The following is a 17,635-nucleotide window of genomic DNA, read 5'->3' on the forward strand; positions in this document are numbered from 1 at the left end:
GCAATGTGCATGAAGTACCAGGAGCTTTGCAACACTTGTTGTTGTACATACCCATTTACAAATATTAGAAGGCCACTTTTTCTGGCTGGGGTATAATTATCCAGGATGTCAGGTGTAGGTTGAGGATCCAGAGGACACATTCCCAGCTCTCTCTGAGGATAATGAAGGCAGAGAGCACACTGCTCCTTGGCTGCAGGGGAAAGATGTATTTTGCTTGTCATTAATACTCAGGTAATTGCAGACCTAAGGGAGCAGTGGTTTAAATTCTTGCGAAAGCTGTCATTGAGTGGCCTGGTTATTAGAAAAGAAAGACATCGGTGTGTTTCCCTGCCTCCTGCACAGATTGTTGCAGAGGAAAACATTGTTGCATTTCTGGTTTTTAACTCGTCCTTGTAAACACTGTTTCTGCTTCCTCTTACTGCCTATGTGGGGCAATGGGACAAGGTGTAACAGATAATATCCACTTCCAGAGAACAAATTAATTGTTATGCCTTGTTATTTGTTCCATTTAATGAAAGTGTTAACAAAAAAAAACCCAAACCAAAACAACAACAAACCAAACCACTCTATCAAGGTCCATTTGTAGCATCTCTGAGGTAATTATATGTATGCATACCCGTGGCCTGATTGTCTCCCTCAACTATGTATTTTTCTTTTAATGGAGATACTTATCTTCAGTATTTTTTATTTGCAGTCACTCAATCTAGATTTGTGTTAAGCCATTATAATAATTCTGTGAATTTTGCTGGGCTAATTTATGACTTAAATTGGTGCAAAAGAAGAATCAAACCTTTTTGGCCCTTGAGATTTCATTCATAGCAAAGGGTGTCAGAAGCAAACCAAATGCCACTCATTACCACGTGCCATGTTACCACATCAAAAAAACCCTACAAGCCTTGCAGCCACTTGGCAAAGCACATCTGCATTTCCCCTTGCTTCTGTCAGCCTAGAAATGATAGAGTGTGTTACCATATTCAGGGTAAATGTTTCATCAGATTGGTATTGCAACCACTAAAAACACTCTTTAACAAATTTGTGATTAGCTGTATGCTTTTATTCCTATTGTCTCTGCTGCAGGAGGATACTGGGATTAGCAAATGCAGATTTACATCACTGTTTTTTTCCTCAGGTTAAATACTGACCAAGGGAATATGTCACATTTGATTTAAAAAGCATACACAAGACAAGTTCTTATCATTTATTTTCTGCATTATTTCTACATAACATAAATAACACATTTATTTTCTTAGATTACAGGTTGTTTTTATGATGAGTGTATCCCCTATCCTGTCATCTCTACCAGTAAATGTTAGCTCCTCAGAAGTCAAGTAAGTCCTGTATCCAAACCCATGATCATCCAAAAACAACCCTATGAGTACTAGAGAAGAAATTCTGGAGGCAAACTCTTAGAAGGAAATCTATAACAATGGTTAGACTTTTGATTCATTGCCACCTTTTAATTCTAGGAATATATTTGTGGACATTTGTTAAATTCAAACTTTTTCAGATGAAAAGAAAAAACCCCAGAACTGATGCCAATATCATAAGTCAGTCTGCCCTTCCAGTACTGATTCCATATTACTTATAAAAATGGAATTCAATTTCTTCTTTAGAAGATAAAATTCTATTAAATACTAATGGTAATATGCTTTGAAAACACTAAAAGTGACTATTTCTGCAGAGACACCTTACTGAAGGGTTTCTTTCCATTTTATGGAACATGTAAACCTTTGAATGCCCAAAACTGCATATTTTAACTAGATCTGACCACAGTGTTGGGTTTTTTTACACTAAAAATACCCTGTATATTCTTTTTCCTAACAAAGTGCAAAAGCTTAAGCAGAGAAGCAGAGGTCTGGTTGTTACAGAGCAGACAGCAACAGTGGGTGATGTTTGTTCAGTTCCTGCTCTGCCACAAACACCTTTGGTAATCTCAAACAAGTCACCAAAGCCCAGATTCTCATGTGGTGGGGAGGCAGTGTATGACAACAATTTCATTCTGTTTCCTACCTGTAAAACACTGTGAGCAGCACAGACACTGAGAGAATGTGTGTGTCAAAGTGAGAGGCACCTCAGTTGTGTGGTGATACAGACAGAGCAGATGAACACCCAAAATGGATGGATGTGCACCTGGTTTACTTCATCAGTAAAGATGTCTCCAACAGCAAAGATATCTACAATGAGAAAATACAGTTTAAAGTAAAAAAGCTCTCACTTAAAGAAAACTCAATACCTCAAATCAGGAATACCCTCAGGGGGGTAAAAATGCCATTTCTGTAACACAACCAGTCACTCTGTACTTGGCACTTGAACTTTATGCTGAAGTGTGCTTTTTAATTTTGACTGTGAGTGAGAGTTGTGCACTTTTATTAGGAAGCATCTGGTACAGGCAATGATAAACACATGTGAGAACGTGGATGCTCCTAAGCAGACATAAAGTAAATGCTTAGTTATGGCAATAACAGCTTCTAGCTTCAGTTACTGTGGGGTTCAGATGAGGCCTAAATTAGATCTCTCACTCTTTCCCTAAACTGTTTGTTACATGTGTCTGAGTGCTGCTAGAAATACACTGCCCTCATTCACATACATACTGGTATTAACAGAGACTAGTAGCAGTATCAAATACTACAACTCTTCTTATCTTTTACACAATGCAAACATCTAATTACATGAAATGCCGTGGCAGATATTCTGCCCAAGGAAAACTGATTTAAATACAAGGTGCTTAAGATTGAATGTCACTAAAGTGTAATTGAATGCTACATATAACTGTGTACTCTATCTCAATAAACTTACTTGGTTTTGTCAACATAAAAGCAAAAAATACACCATGAAATTATTAGAAAATATGGTTTTAGGCTCTGGATAAGAAAAATGTAGCACCTCAGCATAATACTTTGGTTATGGTAGAGTTTAAGAAATCAAGCACCAAGAGAATACATTGACATGGAGTATTGGTATCATGGTAGATAGTTTAACATGGGGTTTTCTGGCAGGAGACAACTTTCATTGTCAGCTGCAGTCTTGCAACAGCCCGTGGAAGTTACATGACCTGCAGACATGTGTGACTCATGCCATGTGTCACCCTATGAATACAGTACTTCATTTGCTCAGAAAGCTTTATTCTACTCAAATAAACATTTCTTGTTACCTTTGTCTCCTATTCCCTGCCCCACAAGCTGTATTCAACATCAGGACTTCATATTGATAATTCTTCTTTTGAAAGGTGATATACCAGTTGTGTATACAATAATTCGTTATAAATTTCTATGTCTTATAAGAGATTATATATAGATATTGAAGAGGTTATAAGTAGTCATTTCTTATCATAAGAGAAGGCTGTTCCTAAAGGAGATTATGCCATATTCAGTAGAAGGTTATCTCAGTCTGTGCAATAAAACAAATGGATTTTACTCAGTCTCAGTTTTCACAACTTGCTCTGGTATAAACATTCCATGCAGATCCATATGCATTTCCACATTTACTGTGGCTCGACCCAGCTCTGTGAATGTTTTGGCATCCAAGACAAGTAGGAAAGGTGCTTCCTTTGGATCACTCTTCACAACACAGGTCAGAACAACACCTGTGACATACAAATAAAGAATTAGAAACACATAAATGTTTCACCAAGCACAAGAGATAACCCCATCACACAGAGGAAGCACCAACCCAGCTTTCTCGACTAAGAACATTGAAACTTGTAAGATTTAATACAAAACTCATGTAACCTCAGCTTTCAGAATGTTTTCATTATTTTACCATCATCCTCTTCTTTTGCATCAGGGTTGGGAACAAAAACGGGCTCGGATGGCCAGCAGTGGTCCTGTCCCCAGTGGAGCATTTCCTTTGTCTGCGTATTTAATTTTGCAATCTAAGCAGTTGTGACAAGAAAAGAAAAATGTCAGTGACCCTGACAGTGCTTTTTTCCAAAGGTACAACATGAACAGACTGCTGGTGGGGGGAACTAATGCTAAGAGCTAAGGCAGGTGTCATCACAAGAAAAAAACACCTGGAAAATGTTAAATTTTGGAGTCACATTTTGTGGCTATATAATCACACAATGTTCTTTTTGTTTCATTTCATTAGATTACAATTGCACCTTTCATTTATGGGTGTTTAGTAGTTCACAGATGCTAACAGATCCCAAGAGACCCTTCACTGAAAGTATTGCCCCTCACTATGGAGAGTCCAAGACACAGAATATTTAAGTGGCTTGTTCCAATTCATTGAGATTCTGTAGTAAAGCAGGAAACAGGATTTAAACTTGCCATTTTCTAATCCTGTGAATTATTTTCCTTTTATTGCTGCTTCCATATTTCTCAAGGCCTTCTACTGTGCAGTAGGGTAAATAGCCAGAAAAAATGGCTGTTCCTAGTGAGGTGTAAAGATTGAACCAGGGGTGCAGACACTGGTGTTTACTGAAGGAACAGAGTGTGGATTTTCATCCCATTGAGTGGCCAAACCAATCTCCAGAGGGGATGCCTGGCATTTTCAGTTCAATTCCATTAAGGCCTTTTCTTTACCCATAGAGATACAGTTCTATTCTTTTCCATTTTGATCTTTAGCCAAAAAACACAAAAGTGAATCTATTCAAATTACTGGAGGAAGAATTTGAAAGAATTCTAGCTAAGATGACAGCACTTTCACTGACAGACTTTACCTAAGGATTAGGTTGTTGTACTTGCATTCATTAAACTGCAACTGATGTGAAAAAAGATCCTCCTACCAGCATTTTTTATTATATTTGAGTCAAGCAGAGATTATCTACACTGTAAATCACGAACTTGCAGGTTTGTTTGAGTTATTGTCAGATGTGCTGCAATAAATTTTCTTGCATCATGCAGAAATCCAGCTTTGTTTTGTAATCAGTAATGGTAATTATATTCAAGAACCAAGTGACTTCATTTTGTGCTGCCTTGTAGTCACACAACAAGAATTGTAAAGTGTGATTTTGTCTGTATAATACTTGTACCTTTAAATATAAATACTTTTCCCTTTAATCTATTTGTACTCTAGGCTGTCTCCTGGCATCAAGCACATGTAAACAAAGCATTTGCTACCTCAAATAGAGAACCAGCCAGCAAAATATAAAGCTTTCCCCAAAATTAGATATTGTTTTAATATTTAAAATGTCGTAGGTAGCATTGCAGTATCTTATTTTTCTGTTAGGCTTCCTAAAGGGAAAAAGTATTAAATATATATATGCATCTAATACTTCTTTTTCTTACTCTCTCCTTTATAGTTCTTGGCACATCACAGAAGGTTCAGCCCAATTTAGCAGACAAGTGAAGGTCTCAGTAACTCTTCAAGAGATTTTGTAGGAATATAAATCTGGAGGAAGAAGCCTGAGTTTATTAATACTTTATGAGGGAAATGGTACAACATGAGCTTATGAGAATTTAGGCATTTCATGTTTCTTTGCATGTGAATGACCCACCAACAGGAAGACACTGACTTTGTAAATGTTAATTATACCTTTGTAGGAACTGGACTCCACTGGACTTCTGTTGCAAAGACATACTTGTATTTTTTGCCATTATAGTCATAGTTGATGCGAGGCAGTTCTATCCCTGCATAAAACAAAGTTCAAGACTTAGGAACAAGAGGAGAAAATAACTCAAAAGCGAATCTTTATAGACATACCAATCTTCAGGAAGTTTGGCCCTGTGAAAAACCTTGACACTACTTAATAAAGGTGTTGCATAGATTTTGTATATATGAATTTCTAAGAAGCTGAAGATGGTATTAACATAAGTAAGCCAGGGTCATTAGTTCAAAAGGCAATAGTTTTTCATCCATTAGACTGGAATCTGTGAGGGTTTTTCTGGTTTGCATTTTTTTCTTTCTTTATAAATCCATGATGTGAACAAATGGGATAGATTTGGAGGCTACCATTTTAAGAAATTACTTTCACCTTAGGTAAACACATATTTACATATTCCTGCTATTATCCCCTGATAAAAGGTTAAAAATCCACTTTCAAGGACAATCTTTATAAAATGCAGCTAAACCTGAAGTACTACTTATAACAGACTTATTTAACTAAAATTACTCTTGTAACAGGTAGATTTGCAAGCCATATTAATAGCTGTGAGATCAGACTTGGAATCCTGTATTAATACAATACTGGTGCAACTTCAGATATTTAAAGGATGTGTCTCACCTTCAGCTAGCGTTTCATGTTGGCAATAGATGGTCCCATCTTTCTCCTTTACAGCAGTTGCAGTAGAGGCAAGTCTGACTAAATTAGAACCCACCTCAGCATCCTGAAAGAGACGAATGCTGAAAACGTCACGGATCTCTAAAAACATGCTTCTAATTTAGATTTTTCATCAGGTTTGATATTAATATTAACAATTTGGGGATTAAACAAACAAGCTTCAAGAAGATCATTCTTATGGCATTTTAGATTCTGAGGTTTTCATTAGAAATCTTGTCGCACTCAGAGTGTTTTAATATAACATAGAATAATTATCTTGAATCACACTGAGTCCTTAGAAAGGTTTAGATACACATGATTATAGTCCAGAAGTACCATAAATTTGAGAATTTAATGAATGAAGATGGGTTGCAAGGAATGAGGTATTAAATTTCCACTAGAAGTCACCAAGGTTAGGCTTTTGCACCTGCTAAAAATCAAGTGCAAAAATAGGTGTGATATACTCTTTAATGTCCTACTGCTTAATTCTTAAGACTGCAGAACAACTGGTGTGATCCAGAGCATCCTTTGTCATTGCTGCAGAGCTGTTTCTGAGACAAGAACAGAGCAGCAAGACTCTAGGGTGTAGAAAGAAAAAGTAATATCCATTCCAAAGGTATCAGGCAGAAACTTGCCCAAGTTGCTGGGCAGTATAAAATCTTCCCTGCAAACAATGATGTAAAATGCTGTTTTAAATTAAACTGAAAGATAAAATCTTTTCTCTTCCTGCTTATATATCACACTTATATGAAATATTGTAATTTTAATAGAACCATTGCAACAGTTGGGAGCGTGTGTGTATTGTATGTGGGCTTCCAGTGAAGTGGAAGAAACAGATTGTGCAGAACCTCATGCACACTCTTGCAGTTAACAGCCAAGTGGATATGTCTGCTTGTGTTTGATGACATTTAACAAATAATCTCACTGGTAACAAAATTCCATGTTCTACACATCCCTGTTCTCCATAGTGGATGGTGTCAAAACCTGGATCCACATAACCATGTCCAGCTGCCCACTGCCATTTCTCACAGGACATAAAAAACCCAAACCTTCTGCACATTTTGGGTATCACAGAATCAGAAATTTGCACCTAAGGGCTGGCAACTAAAAATTCACCTGTTATTCACACTGATGAAATTTTAAATTACTGATTTACACTGAAAAATTTTTAAATTACTGATCAAAGAACAGGTTAAAGACCCATCTTCTTTCTACCTTGTTGTACTGCAGAGGAACCACAAATCGTTTGCAGGTTGGAATGGAGGTAAGCTTGATGTTCTCTTCAAAGTCTTTATCCAGGTTTTTTAAATAAAACATGTCATATAAGCTATTGTCTGTATAGGCAATAAGATCAAAAATAATGTGGCCATCCTCCTCATAAGCATTTATGTGGTGAAAAAACACCAAAGCATCAGTATAAAACTTGGTGGACACTTCTTTTTTAGTTTTCCTGTCTATAAAGTGAAACCAAGTCTGAAAGAGAGAAAACATTATTTAAAACCATTCAGAATCAGCAAATAGTTATTTAGAAAACTGTTTTCTAATGATAACAATCAACATTCACTGTGTATTTGTAATGAAGGATATCAAGAACTCAGAGTTTGCTGCTAGGAGACAAGGAGTTCCAACCTGAAGACCAAAACACACAGCAGTAAAATGAGTGTGGAACAGCTTTAAGCTCATTCTACTGTTGCAAATTACTATTTGGGCTAGGCTGAGGGTTGAAGTTTTCCAGAAAAGCCTGGAAAATCCCCTTCTCTCTTTTTAAGTTAAATAAATCTGCCTTGGTCGAGGGTTTCTGTGGTGCTGGTTCCCTGTACCTCAGCAAGTCCCACATGTTGATGCCCAGAGCATGTGGAAGTAAGATCCTCAGAAAACAGTATTTTCCCTCAGTTGCCACAGTGAAAGACTCTCCTTTTGCTCAGTGCAGGCCTTTCCACCAGTCTGGCTCTCTGTCACATGCAGTGCACCTGGAGTAGATCTCACCCACCATAGACAGCATTTTGTTTGGACCAGGAGCAACTGGATCTGTCTTGGATGCTAGTGCAGGTTGGAATTTCTCTGCTAGCACAGAGTATTTCTAGAAATGCCAAACTATCCTCTCTCTCAAGAGCTTCAGCATCAGATATTTATTTGAGAATTTTCTGGATAATGGGAGACAGTATTCAAAAACATATAGCTTCTAAAACAAACCTGTGCAATGTGAAAGTCAAGGTTTGAAAAAAAAAGAGTGACTACTGAACTGAATGAAGCAGATGAAAAACAGAACAGTGTGGAGGAGGTCACTGGCCTGCATGACTCCATTGTTCAGCAGTAGGAAAAATACCTTATCATCCTTATTATAGGCAAGGCAGGAAGCCCAGTTCACACCTCGGATGTAAGCAGTTGCCATTTTGACAATATCCAGTCTGAAGGGCTGCTCTATGAAGATAATGTAATTCTCTGTGAGTCCAAAGCTGTGGTAGTAGCTGGGGTGGAGCAGAGAGTGAGAAGGGATGGAGCAAACCACTTCCAGGTGCTTGAAACAAGACTTCTTCTTTTCTTTTTCTGAATACGAATGATAAAAATTCAAATTATATTTCTAATAAATTCCATTCCAAACTTGTGCTTGGATTTCTCCCAGGCAGGGAAAAACAGGTTCCTCTCAGTTTTATTTGCATTTTCCTGTTAAGAAAGTGGTTTGTTTACTCCTGTATAATAAACACAGAACTTAGCATGCAAGAAGCAACGCAGTGAAATCACAATGCTGGATCCATTCAGGCAGAGCCCCCTCATCTTGGGATTTGATTCCACTGGTTACTGTTTTCAGAAGTTCCAGCATGGAGGAGAAATATGTTTAATTAAATCAGCAGCTTTAAAAAGGGGTTCAAATGCCCCTGTTTTTTTTAACTTCTAAGGAGATGTTCCCAAATTTGAGCCCCGGCTAGAAATTGCAAACTGATCTTTCAGCTGTGGAAGGCCTCTCGATTGTTCAATAAGGGACAGGCAACACAATAGCAGCTGATTTTAAACAACAACACACACCAAAAAAAGATTATCTCAAAGGAAAAAGAGCAAGTGATTTGCTCTGTGAACAATGGACAGTGTTTCAGCAAGGGCCAGTGTTCTCCAGGTTAGACAGGAATTAACTCTATGTTAGGTTTTATTTGGTATCATGCTTCCCTATAATCACAGTATCAGCATTTTAAGAGAATTTTTGTTTACTAAGGAATTAAAATTTACAATCTCAAATTATATGTGCTGCCCTATAGGGAAAATTGTTTTAGAACCTTCATCTAAAAGTAAGGTCCTTCCTACTGAAATGCCCCGTTTACACAGTACTCAAGGTGAGCATTTGTAAGAGCACATGCCCAGACAGGTTAAGCAGTTAACATGAAGTTTACAGTAAGTTGAAATTAAGAAAATGAACACCATTAGTTACTAGCAGAGCTGTATCATCACCCTTGCCCTTTGAAGAAAAGAAATTGCTAACAAGTTTCTAGAAAATAACAATAATAGACGTATCTTACCTGGTACAGAGGAAGGAATCTTAAATAGAACGTATTTTGTCTTCCCTTTATCAACTATTGAAGTGCCCATGTTGAGAACATTTCCAGCACTGTCATAGTGGGGGTGAGAAGTGGCCAAATTTACAGCTACATATTTGTTGTAGTCAACCTGGAAAATGATACAATAAGTGATTTGGGAGATGTGTAAGAGAATGAAAAATGATCTCAGCTAACACCACAAATGCACCAGCTTTTTAGCCCTGTTGGCCTTATATTGGCACCCCATTTACAAATGGCTTTGAAATTTAAATAATTAAACCAAATGACTTGTCTAGGTATTCAAATTATTTCCTTATTCAAGGCTAAAACAAGTTACAGAATCTGAGTTACAGTCACCCCTCCCTTGAAGCCACATAACATCAGGGAGGATTAGCTAAGCAAGTTACTCTGCAAATGCCCATTTCACCCTGAAAGCAGTTTATTTAACAGGGCTGACTCTGGCAATCTGCTGGAGCAAAAAGATTTCTATTTTATCTAAAATTTGGAAGTTGTACTCAAACTGCAGTGCAGGCTAGAAAAAAACCCAATGTATATATTTCAATATCTCAAGTTTTCATTTTAATAGTTAAGTAATATCTTACATAAGGTCCTTGAAAAGTAGTCATATAACTGACCTACTGAATTTTTAATTATGTAAATAATTTCATAACTACAGATACATAATAATGGCAATCATCCAAAATAATCATGTAACTGTGGTATTATTCCTGCAACCTTGCTAGATTATGTACAAGTGAAATTGGTCAAAGCCCAGCTCTTCCCAAACTAAACAGAAATTAAATTTGAACTCAGGAGTTCTTAAAAGATATCTTTTATCTTTTGGTATGTCACTATTTCAATTTACCACGTTTTCAAAAATAAGGCAACAGTAGAAGAAAAGTATTTTGTGTCCTGCACATGTTAAAGGATCTTTATGAGACAGCCTGAAATTTATTCACCAGCAGACAAGGAACCAGAATGACAGATGGTGGTTTGTACCTTCTCCAATGTCTCCAGAGTCTGTGGATTAATTTTCCTGATGAAGTTAGTCTCGCCAGTAGCATAGAAATCATCCCCAGCTTTCATAATGTTGATCAGACAGTTGTCTGTGAACTCAGGAATGGTGTGAGACAAATAGGAGAATGCCCTGTCCAGAGGGAAATTTCATTAGAGCCACAGAAGCCGGAGCTGCTTTTCCCCCACACGGAGCACAAGTGACCCTGCAGTGCCACAGACCTGGGGCTGCCTCTCCCTGCTGTGCCCACTGCTGGCAGCTCCCTGGAAAGGATGGGAAAGCAGAGGAGATGGATTGTTTCCTTGGCCTGGGTGAGGGTTAAGGACATGCAAGCAACTGTTTTACCACACACAAAAGGGCATCCAGGCCCATTCCCACTGTCAGCTCTAGGACATGCACTGGTTTATCAGGATGGGTTAATTACATACTCTCCTGTGCTGTCTTGGGAAAATTTGGCCTACCAGTTCCTACCTAAAAGCTGGTGGGTTTTTCAGTGTATGCCTTCATAAAATAGATGGATTCATATATTCCCCAAAGGAATATTTTTGTTCCCAGTGAAATTCCATAGCACAATTATGATTTCAAATAAGATTGAACTTCACACATGGGCTTGACAGTCTTCTTTATCAGTGTATGATTTCATCATAGTCACTAGAAGCCAAGACAAAGTTTCTATAACCCTTTTGAACTTAAAATGCCAGAGATATTCTTTTACTGTTGGAAGAGGGAAGAAAATCTTATCTCAGGGGAACAATTTACAACATATCAGCTCTTTTGCAATAACTGTCTGTGTATGTGTCCTTACCAAATACCAGGTTCGAGGTCACTAGAGGTAGTTCAGCCAGGAAGGAGAGAAGGGTGACCTATTTGCTCGTCTTAGGGAATCCCTACAGCAAATTTTACAAGACTGAGTATAACATGATGGCCTACACATCACCTCTCCATAAAACCATCTTTAATCAAAAAGTTTTTCTGATTTTTTTTTCTGTTATTGATGCTTCTCTTTTTTTGTTGAATAGACTTTGTATCAATACCTTCCCCATCTCTAAATCTTTTTCATTCTTGCTGCTCCTCCCCTTACAGAGTATCAAAACATTTCACTAACACTGGAGAAAAGAAAATGTTTGGTTTTTATATAATCTACTTGTGTTACTGAATAAAGCAGGCAATATTGGTGATAAAATGAATTTAAAATATTTGCCTTAGACTAACCCATAGGCAGTACATATCTTTTGGCTTTTTCAATATTTAGCAATTGTAAATTTACAAATCAAATGTTGTACTTGTACATATGTGTCAAGGGTAAACAGAAAGACATCTGTGCTGAAGTGAGAAGTAGATAGAAGAATCTTGTTGGGAAAAGCATTGCTTACTTGGCAAATATGTTTTTGCATGGATCTGGATAAGCCATAGTCCCAAACTCAGACACGACAATTCTGTTTGCTTCTATGTTGCAGTTGTATGTGTCACTTCGGAGATATTTACTTCTATAGTAAACTTCACCTGAGGAAGAACAAACAGGTTTCAGTTACATTTTATACTTAGTCCTTCAAAAAATTAGCACAGGTAGAGCCAGAGTTTCTCAAGCAGCTGTCCTTTAGCCAACAATAGTTTGGAATGAAACCAATAACATCCCTAACCCCCTGTCCTAAAGGCTTTATAGCTGCTGAGATTTATAACAATTTGTCAATTTGACAATTCACTGACTCCCACTACTAATACTGGGGTACTTCTGAGGAGAAAGGAGGGATTTGGGTAAACTGTTCCAGCAAAATAAAACAATGTGTGCAAAAATGACTAATTATACAATCCATTTATGGGTGGTGACAAATTTCCTTTATTGGCAAAATTTAGTAACAGACTGTTTGAAGGAATCAATGTCTGTCCTAAACAATTTAATGAACCACTATACTTGACCTAACTGAGCTCAGTTTGCTTTAGGTAAGTAAGATGTACTGGCAATTTAAAAAACACCTTTATAGGTTATTTTGTTAAGGGTCTAGAGCAGGACAGGCAAGAGATCCTGCAGTTGCATTAAATGCTTCCAATCACAGAAATGGAAACAAAAAAGTAAACATTAGGATTAGAGGATGACAGGAGTAAATCCCATTTTTTTTATAAATACATACTTTTTGCCACAAGAATCCAGGTGTAAACCATCCTGTCTCACACTGTGAAACAGCTCAATGGGTAAAAAATGCTTTAATTGAAAAAAAAATTGAATTTTTTAGGATAGAGGAGCTGCCTGTTTTTCCTCCAAAAAGATGACAAGCAGGAGGAGAGACTGTAGGGGTGTCAAATATACTAAGTGAGGTTTGACATGTGAAGTGACACAGTGGCCCAGTTTCTCTCCTGGCAGTTGTTATAGCTGCAACCAAATCCCAAAAGGGGAATGCTAGTCATCCCTGAAACTGGGCTGTTCATCCACAGCAGGAAAACCTCTGGCTATTACAGTACTTGTGGCTGATCCTTTCAAAATAATCGAGGTTTTCTTGCCCTGCAGTCACCTGCCCAGAGCTGGGTTTCTGCTGTCCTTGGGTGAGAACAGCACTGAGCTTTGGCACTGCAGAAGAAAGGACAATGTAACATCTCCCTGCAAACAGCCCTGCAGAGACACTCCAGCTGCTGCTGTGAAGGGTGAGGTGTGAGGGGGTGTGTGGAGAGACTTTCCCCACAGCAGTTCCCCCCTCACGCACACACCGCTCTGCAGACAAAACCCAAAACACTCCAATCCAACTCTGAACAGAATTAGCAACATAAGGCACCAAAATGCGGAAAATGTGGGTTGTTGAGTTCCTTTCAATCTGATCTGAAACAACTTACCATTTTTAAATGTAAAGCTGTGCAGCAGAGCCAGCCCATCAAACCAATGGTTGTACTTGCTGTCCCCTATCGTGTGCATCCCTGGGCCATTTCGGAGGAGGATCCCTCGCAACCAAGTAGGCAGCTGCCCTATAAACAGAAAGAAGTTACCAGCATCCATTCATTTAGGTGAGGGGAATGTTCCAGGACAGGTTTCCTAACAGCAGAGGCTTCATGTAGTCAGACAGACTGTTGGTGTGTCAAGATTTGCTGTACCATATAATGTTATTGGACTTTGGGTTAACTAAAATTTCCCCTACTCAAAAATGTGGCACGAGTGACATTCTGCATGACTATTGCTATCTGAGATTACTATAAGAAAATGAGATTGCTGGAATGTAATTTGTTAATTATCAGCAAGTAAATAAAGTTGAACCTTTCTTTCCTGCACTCAGATTTTACAGTGATAAATTTAAACCCTTTTACTCATGCCAGAAAAAACTAGAGCTTATCAGAAACAAACATATTTTATAGGTTCTATGACTTGCATTGGCTTTCAGCACATCAGCTTAGACTTCAGGCTAAATTAATTCCACAAAATGTTTCATTAATTAGATTACACAGCATAAAGTCGTGTCATTTGGGGAGTGCTTTTGTGACACTTGTCATAATGTAGTGTTTTGTACACAAATAAAGTATAGGAATATTGTACTGAAGATGTATAAGTGCTGTTGAGATTTGAATCATAAATGTTCCTCATCAAATCCCTGCAAGAAATGCATTAACTACCACTTGACTCACAGAATAATAACAATTAAAGAATTTCAAGAGGGTTAAAGAGATGAACAAAGGCATATCAGATATCAAATAAAAAGCTTAACTTGCTTCTTTGTGCATATGACTCCTGAGTGAACATTTAAGATCACATACTGCTTCTCCAGACAATTCTTGCATTGGATATTGCCTCTGCATGAAAAGCTCTTCAGAACTTATATTTCTCCTTATAAATTAGTTTGTGATGCCACATTGATTATGTTGGCACACTTTCTTGTTAAAACTCCTTTACAACAGCTGGAAATGTCTTCCTATGGACCTTAAATTTGAACTTGTTCCAACCCCTGCCAGGTCCACTAGACCAGGTTGCTCAAAATCCCATCCAGCCTGTCCCTGAAAACTTCCAGGGATGGGGCACCCATCATTAGGGCACAACTCCATTAGGGTTACAGTTCTGGAATACACAAGGAACATAAAAAATTGTTTGCATGACAGATGAACTTTCATCATCATCATCATTATTATTGTTGTTGTTGTTATTTTCTAGAAGAGCCTGGAAAACTAAACCTTACTTCCCTTTCTAACACAAGGAATTCCAAAGCAATAACCGCAGTACATTTTTGTATTTGATAATTTTGCTGGAAAAGATAAAAAAATGAAAAAGATATTTTTAAAGCACAGTGGACTTAATGCAGCTTCTGAAATTCCTGGTGCAATTCCATGTAATTTCTGGCATAATTTCAGTAGAAAAACAAAAGGAGCAAAGGCTCATCTAGTGAGGTTTTCAGGTAATTCATCTTAGTGGGAATTGAGCATTTCTGTAAATCACACAGGGTACCAAATCAGCATCTAAAAGTGCTTATATAGCTTTAAAAATGTGGACCTTTTTCTTTTCTGTGGTGTGTGAGGACACATTAGCAACACACTGAAATCCCCAAATATGGATTTTATGGACATTTAATAACTATTGTAACAACAGAGTCTCAGAAAATCACGTCTGTAGGAGAGCATGGGTGAAATTGCAGCTGATGATAGAAGTGTGATAGATATTTACAGTGTACATATTGAGTAACAAGGAGCCAAAATACTGGCAGAGCTCAGGACTACCAAAATATTTGAAGGGGTCGTAGTTCTCTTTAATTTTCTTTTGCAATGAAGCAATATTTTGTATGTATAACTTTACTTTCTGAAATATGCAGTCTTTCTTCAAATAAACTATTTCATAATACAGATCAGGTCTGATAAATTGTTGTTTGCAAACAACTTCAAATGTTTGGATAATAAGTTGTTATCTTGAGGGACAAAAAAAAAAAGATTGAGAGGCATAAACCCATAAAGGCATAAAATAATTCGAAGGTATTAAAACAAAGCACTTTGTCTGACTCGACACAAAATCTTTTCCAATTCAGCCACCAAACTGAACAGTAACAAGGCCCTGCAAGTTTTAATCGTCATCTCTTTAAGTTTTGGTACTTGGGAAGTGTCATTAGATTCCTACAATTTCTTGGACTACAACACAGAGAAGATTTACTAAATAAGGATTTGCAGCAACAAGCCTCTCCTGTAGCTGTAGCAAAAACGCTTCCATAAAGTAAAGAAATTGGGAAAAATAACAGGTTGGTCAAGTGTCATCCTTAGACAGTCACTTTAATCTGTCTTGCTGAAGAATACTCTGCAGTTTCTCCTGGATTATCTTCTAAAACCTCTTTTTAACGCTACCCAGTGGCATTCAGTACTGGTACTTTGCTACCTGGGAGCGCCACTGCTGAAGAGTCCCGAATTTAGAGACCCTTCCCGGGAGCTCCGGAAGAGTCGAGGGCAGGGAAGGGTCACAGAAATCGAAAGCCAGAGCAGAGTCGTGGGGGAAGGGATGTCCGAGATGGAATCCCGGTCTCTTCCTCAGCACCAACTTCAGTGAGTCCTGTTCAAACAGACTTTTGAAAAGTACACAGAAATTCTCATGGAGTGAGAAGAATCCCCCAGTAGGGTCACAAATATTATCTGAGATCAGTCCTTTAAACAAAGTTCCCTTGCGCCTCTCTCTCAGTTTCCCTTTCCAGTGCTGCGTCGGGCGAACAAGAGTCACAGTTTTTACGGATTGGAAAACACCAAAATAGCGGCATGTTTTACAATAGATTTTCTTCCACTTACCCTGCACCTCAGCTTTTATGGGCTCTGGGTGTTCTTCCTTATTCCTGCCATATAGCGTATCCATCTCTGACGAAATTCCCAGTGCCTGCGCTCTGCCCAGCCGCTTCTGCAGGCGCGGTTGTCCCCCCCCCGTCTGGGCTAAGGACGGGTCTTTCCTGTTACATATAAAGATAAGGTCAAAGTGCAGCGTGAGCTGGTGGCCAGTGGCTTATAGATTGACAATTTATAATGGCTGATCTTTAATCCCTAGCACATACACTCTAATTCTTGCACGTTCTCATTAAAATTAACTCTTTCACTGGTTTGAAGGGGAAGTAAGAAAAACGTTGGCCCGGCTGTTTGCTCCTCATGAACCTGGCAGAGGCAGGCAGGCACAGCCAGGAGACAGCTGGAGTGGCTGAAACATCTCCTGCAGCTTTCCAGGTAAATTTAAACACTGCTAGGGATGCTTGCCCCATTTGGCTGGTAGGGGGAGGAAAAGAAAAGAAATCTCTACTCACTGTTCTGGATTTGGCTCTTCGGGAGTGACAAACACTTCAGAGCAGGGGATCATACTTTTCTTTCCATTCTGTGGTTTTAAACTGGGCTGTTCTGTAAATTAACAAATTCTCATCACTGAATAGTCTTGTGGTGTATTTCTTTATATACAAGCTGTTCCAGAGTCAACTGAGTGGCACATCTTTGAACTAAATATCTTTTCACTCCAACATATTCTCCCATATGTGACCTCAATCCACCTATAAAAGTATGGCAGGATTCATTAAACTAAGGCAGATTTTTAACTTCATGCTTTTGTTTCTAGATAAGGTACTTAACCGAGTTCAATGTTGTTAATTTCAAAATCCTCTGGAAAGAGAATTATTTCAATATAAAGCATGTGATTGCAGAGCAATTCATATGCTCCACGGACCATGAAGGATAAAGAAATTCTTTGCACAATTATATATTATGCAATTTCAAATGGGGTTACCCTAAAATCCGATTTCTTCATCTGAATCACCATTGTTCCCAAAATGTTTAACATCGCTTCTTAAGACTGACTGATCTCTTAGAACTATAACAGTTATTTTATTCAAAACACAATTTGTGCTACAGAGTCTTCTGACATATTTATTATACATTGTTCCTCTCTTCCAAACCTACTGTCTGTTTGATGGCTGATCTTCA

General features: G+C 38.1%; 1 protein-coding gene across 1 annotated transcript; it reads right to left on the reverse strand.

Moving 5' to 3' along the window:
* Window positions 1-1,184: 1,184 nt before the first annotated feature.
* On the reverse strand, window positions 1,185-17,042 carry BCO1 (beta-carotene oxygenase 1). Its single transcript, XM_048316879.1, has 12 exons — window positions 16,969-17,042; window positions 16,469-16,623; window positions 13,565-13,693; window positions 12,115-12,244; window positions 10,726-10,873; window positions 9,709-9,856; window positions 8,526-8,746; window positions 7,415-7,672; window positions 6,164-6,266; window positions 5,476-5,570; window positions 3,760-3,871; window positions 1,185-3,583 (listed from the first exon to the last, which is right to left on the reverse strand). The coding sequence occupies exons 1-12, from the start codon at window positions 17,019-17,021 to the stop codon at window positions 3,411-3,413; spliced, it is 1,725 nt and encodes a 574-aa protein (XP_048172836.1). The 5' UTR covers window positions 17,022-17,042; the 3' UTR covers window positions 1,185-3,410.
* Between the last annotated feature and the right edge of the window lie 593 nt (window positions 17,043-17,635).

Source organism: Corvus hawaiiensis, chromosome 12, assembly GCF_020740725.1.
Source record: "Corvus hawaiiensis isolate bCorHaw1 chromosome 12, bCorHaw1.pri.cur, whole genome shotgun sequence".
NCBI classification, from domain to species: domain Eukaryota; kingdom Metazoa; phylum Chordata; class Aves; order Passeriformes; family Corvidae; genus Corvus; species Corvus hawaiiensis.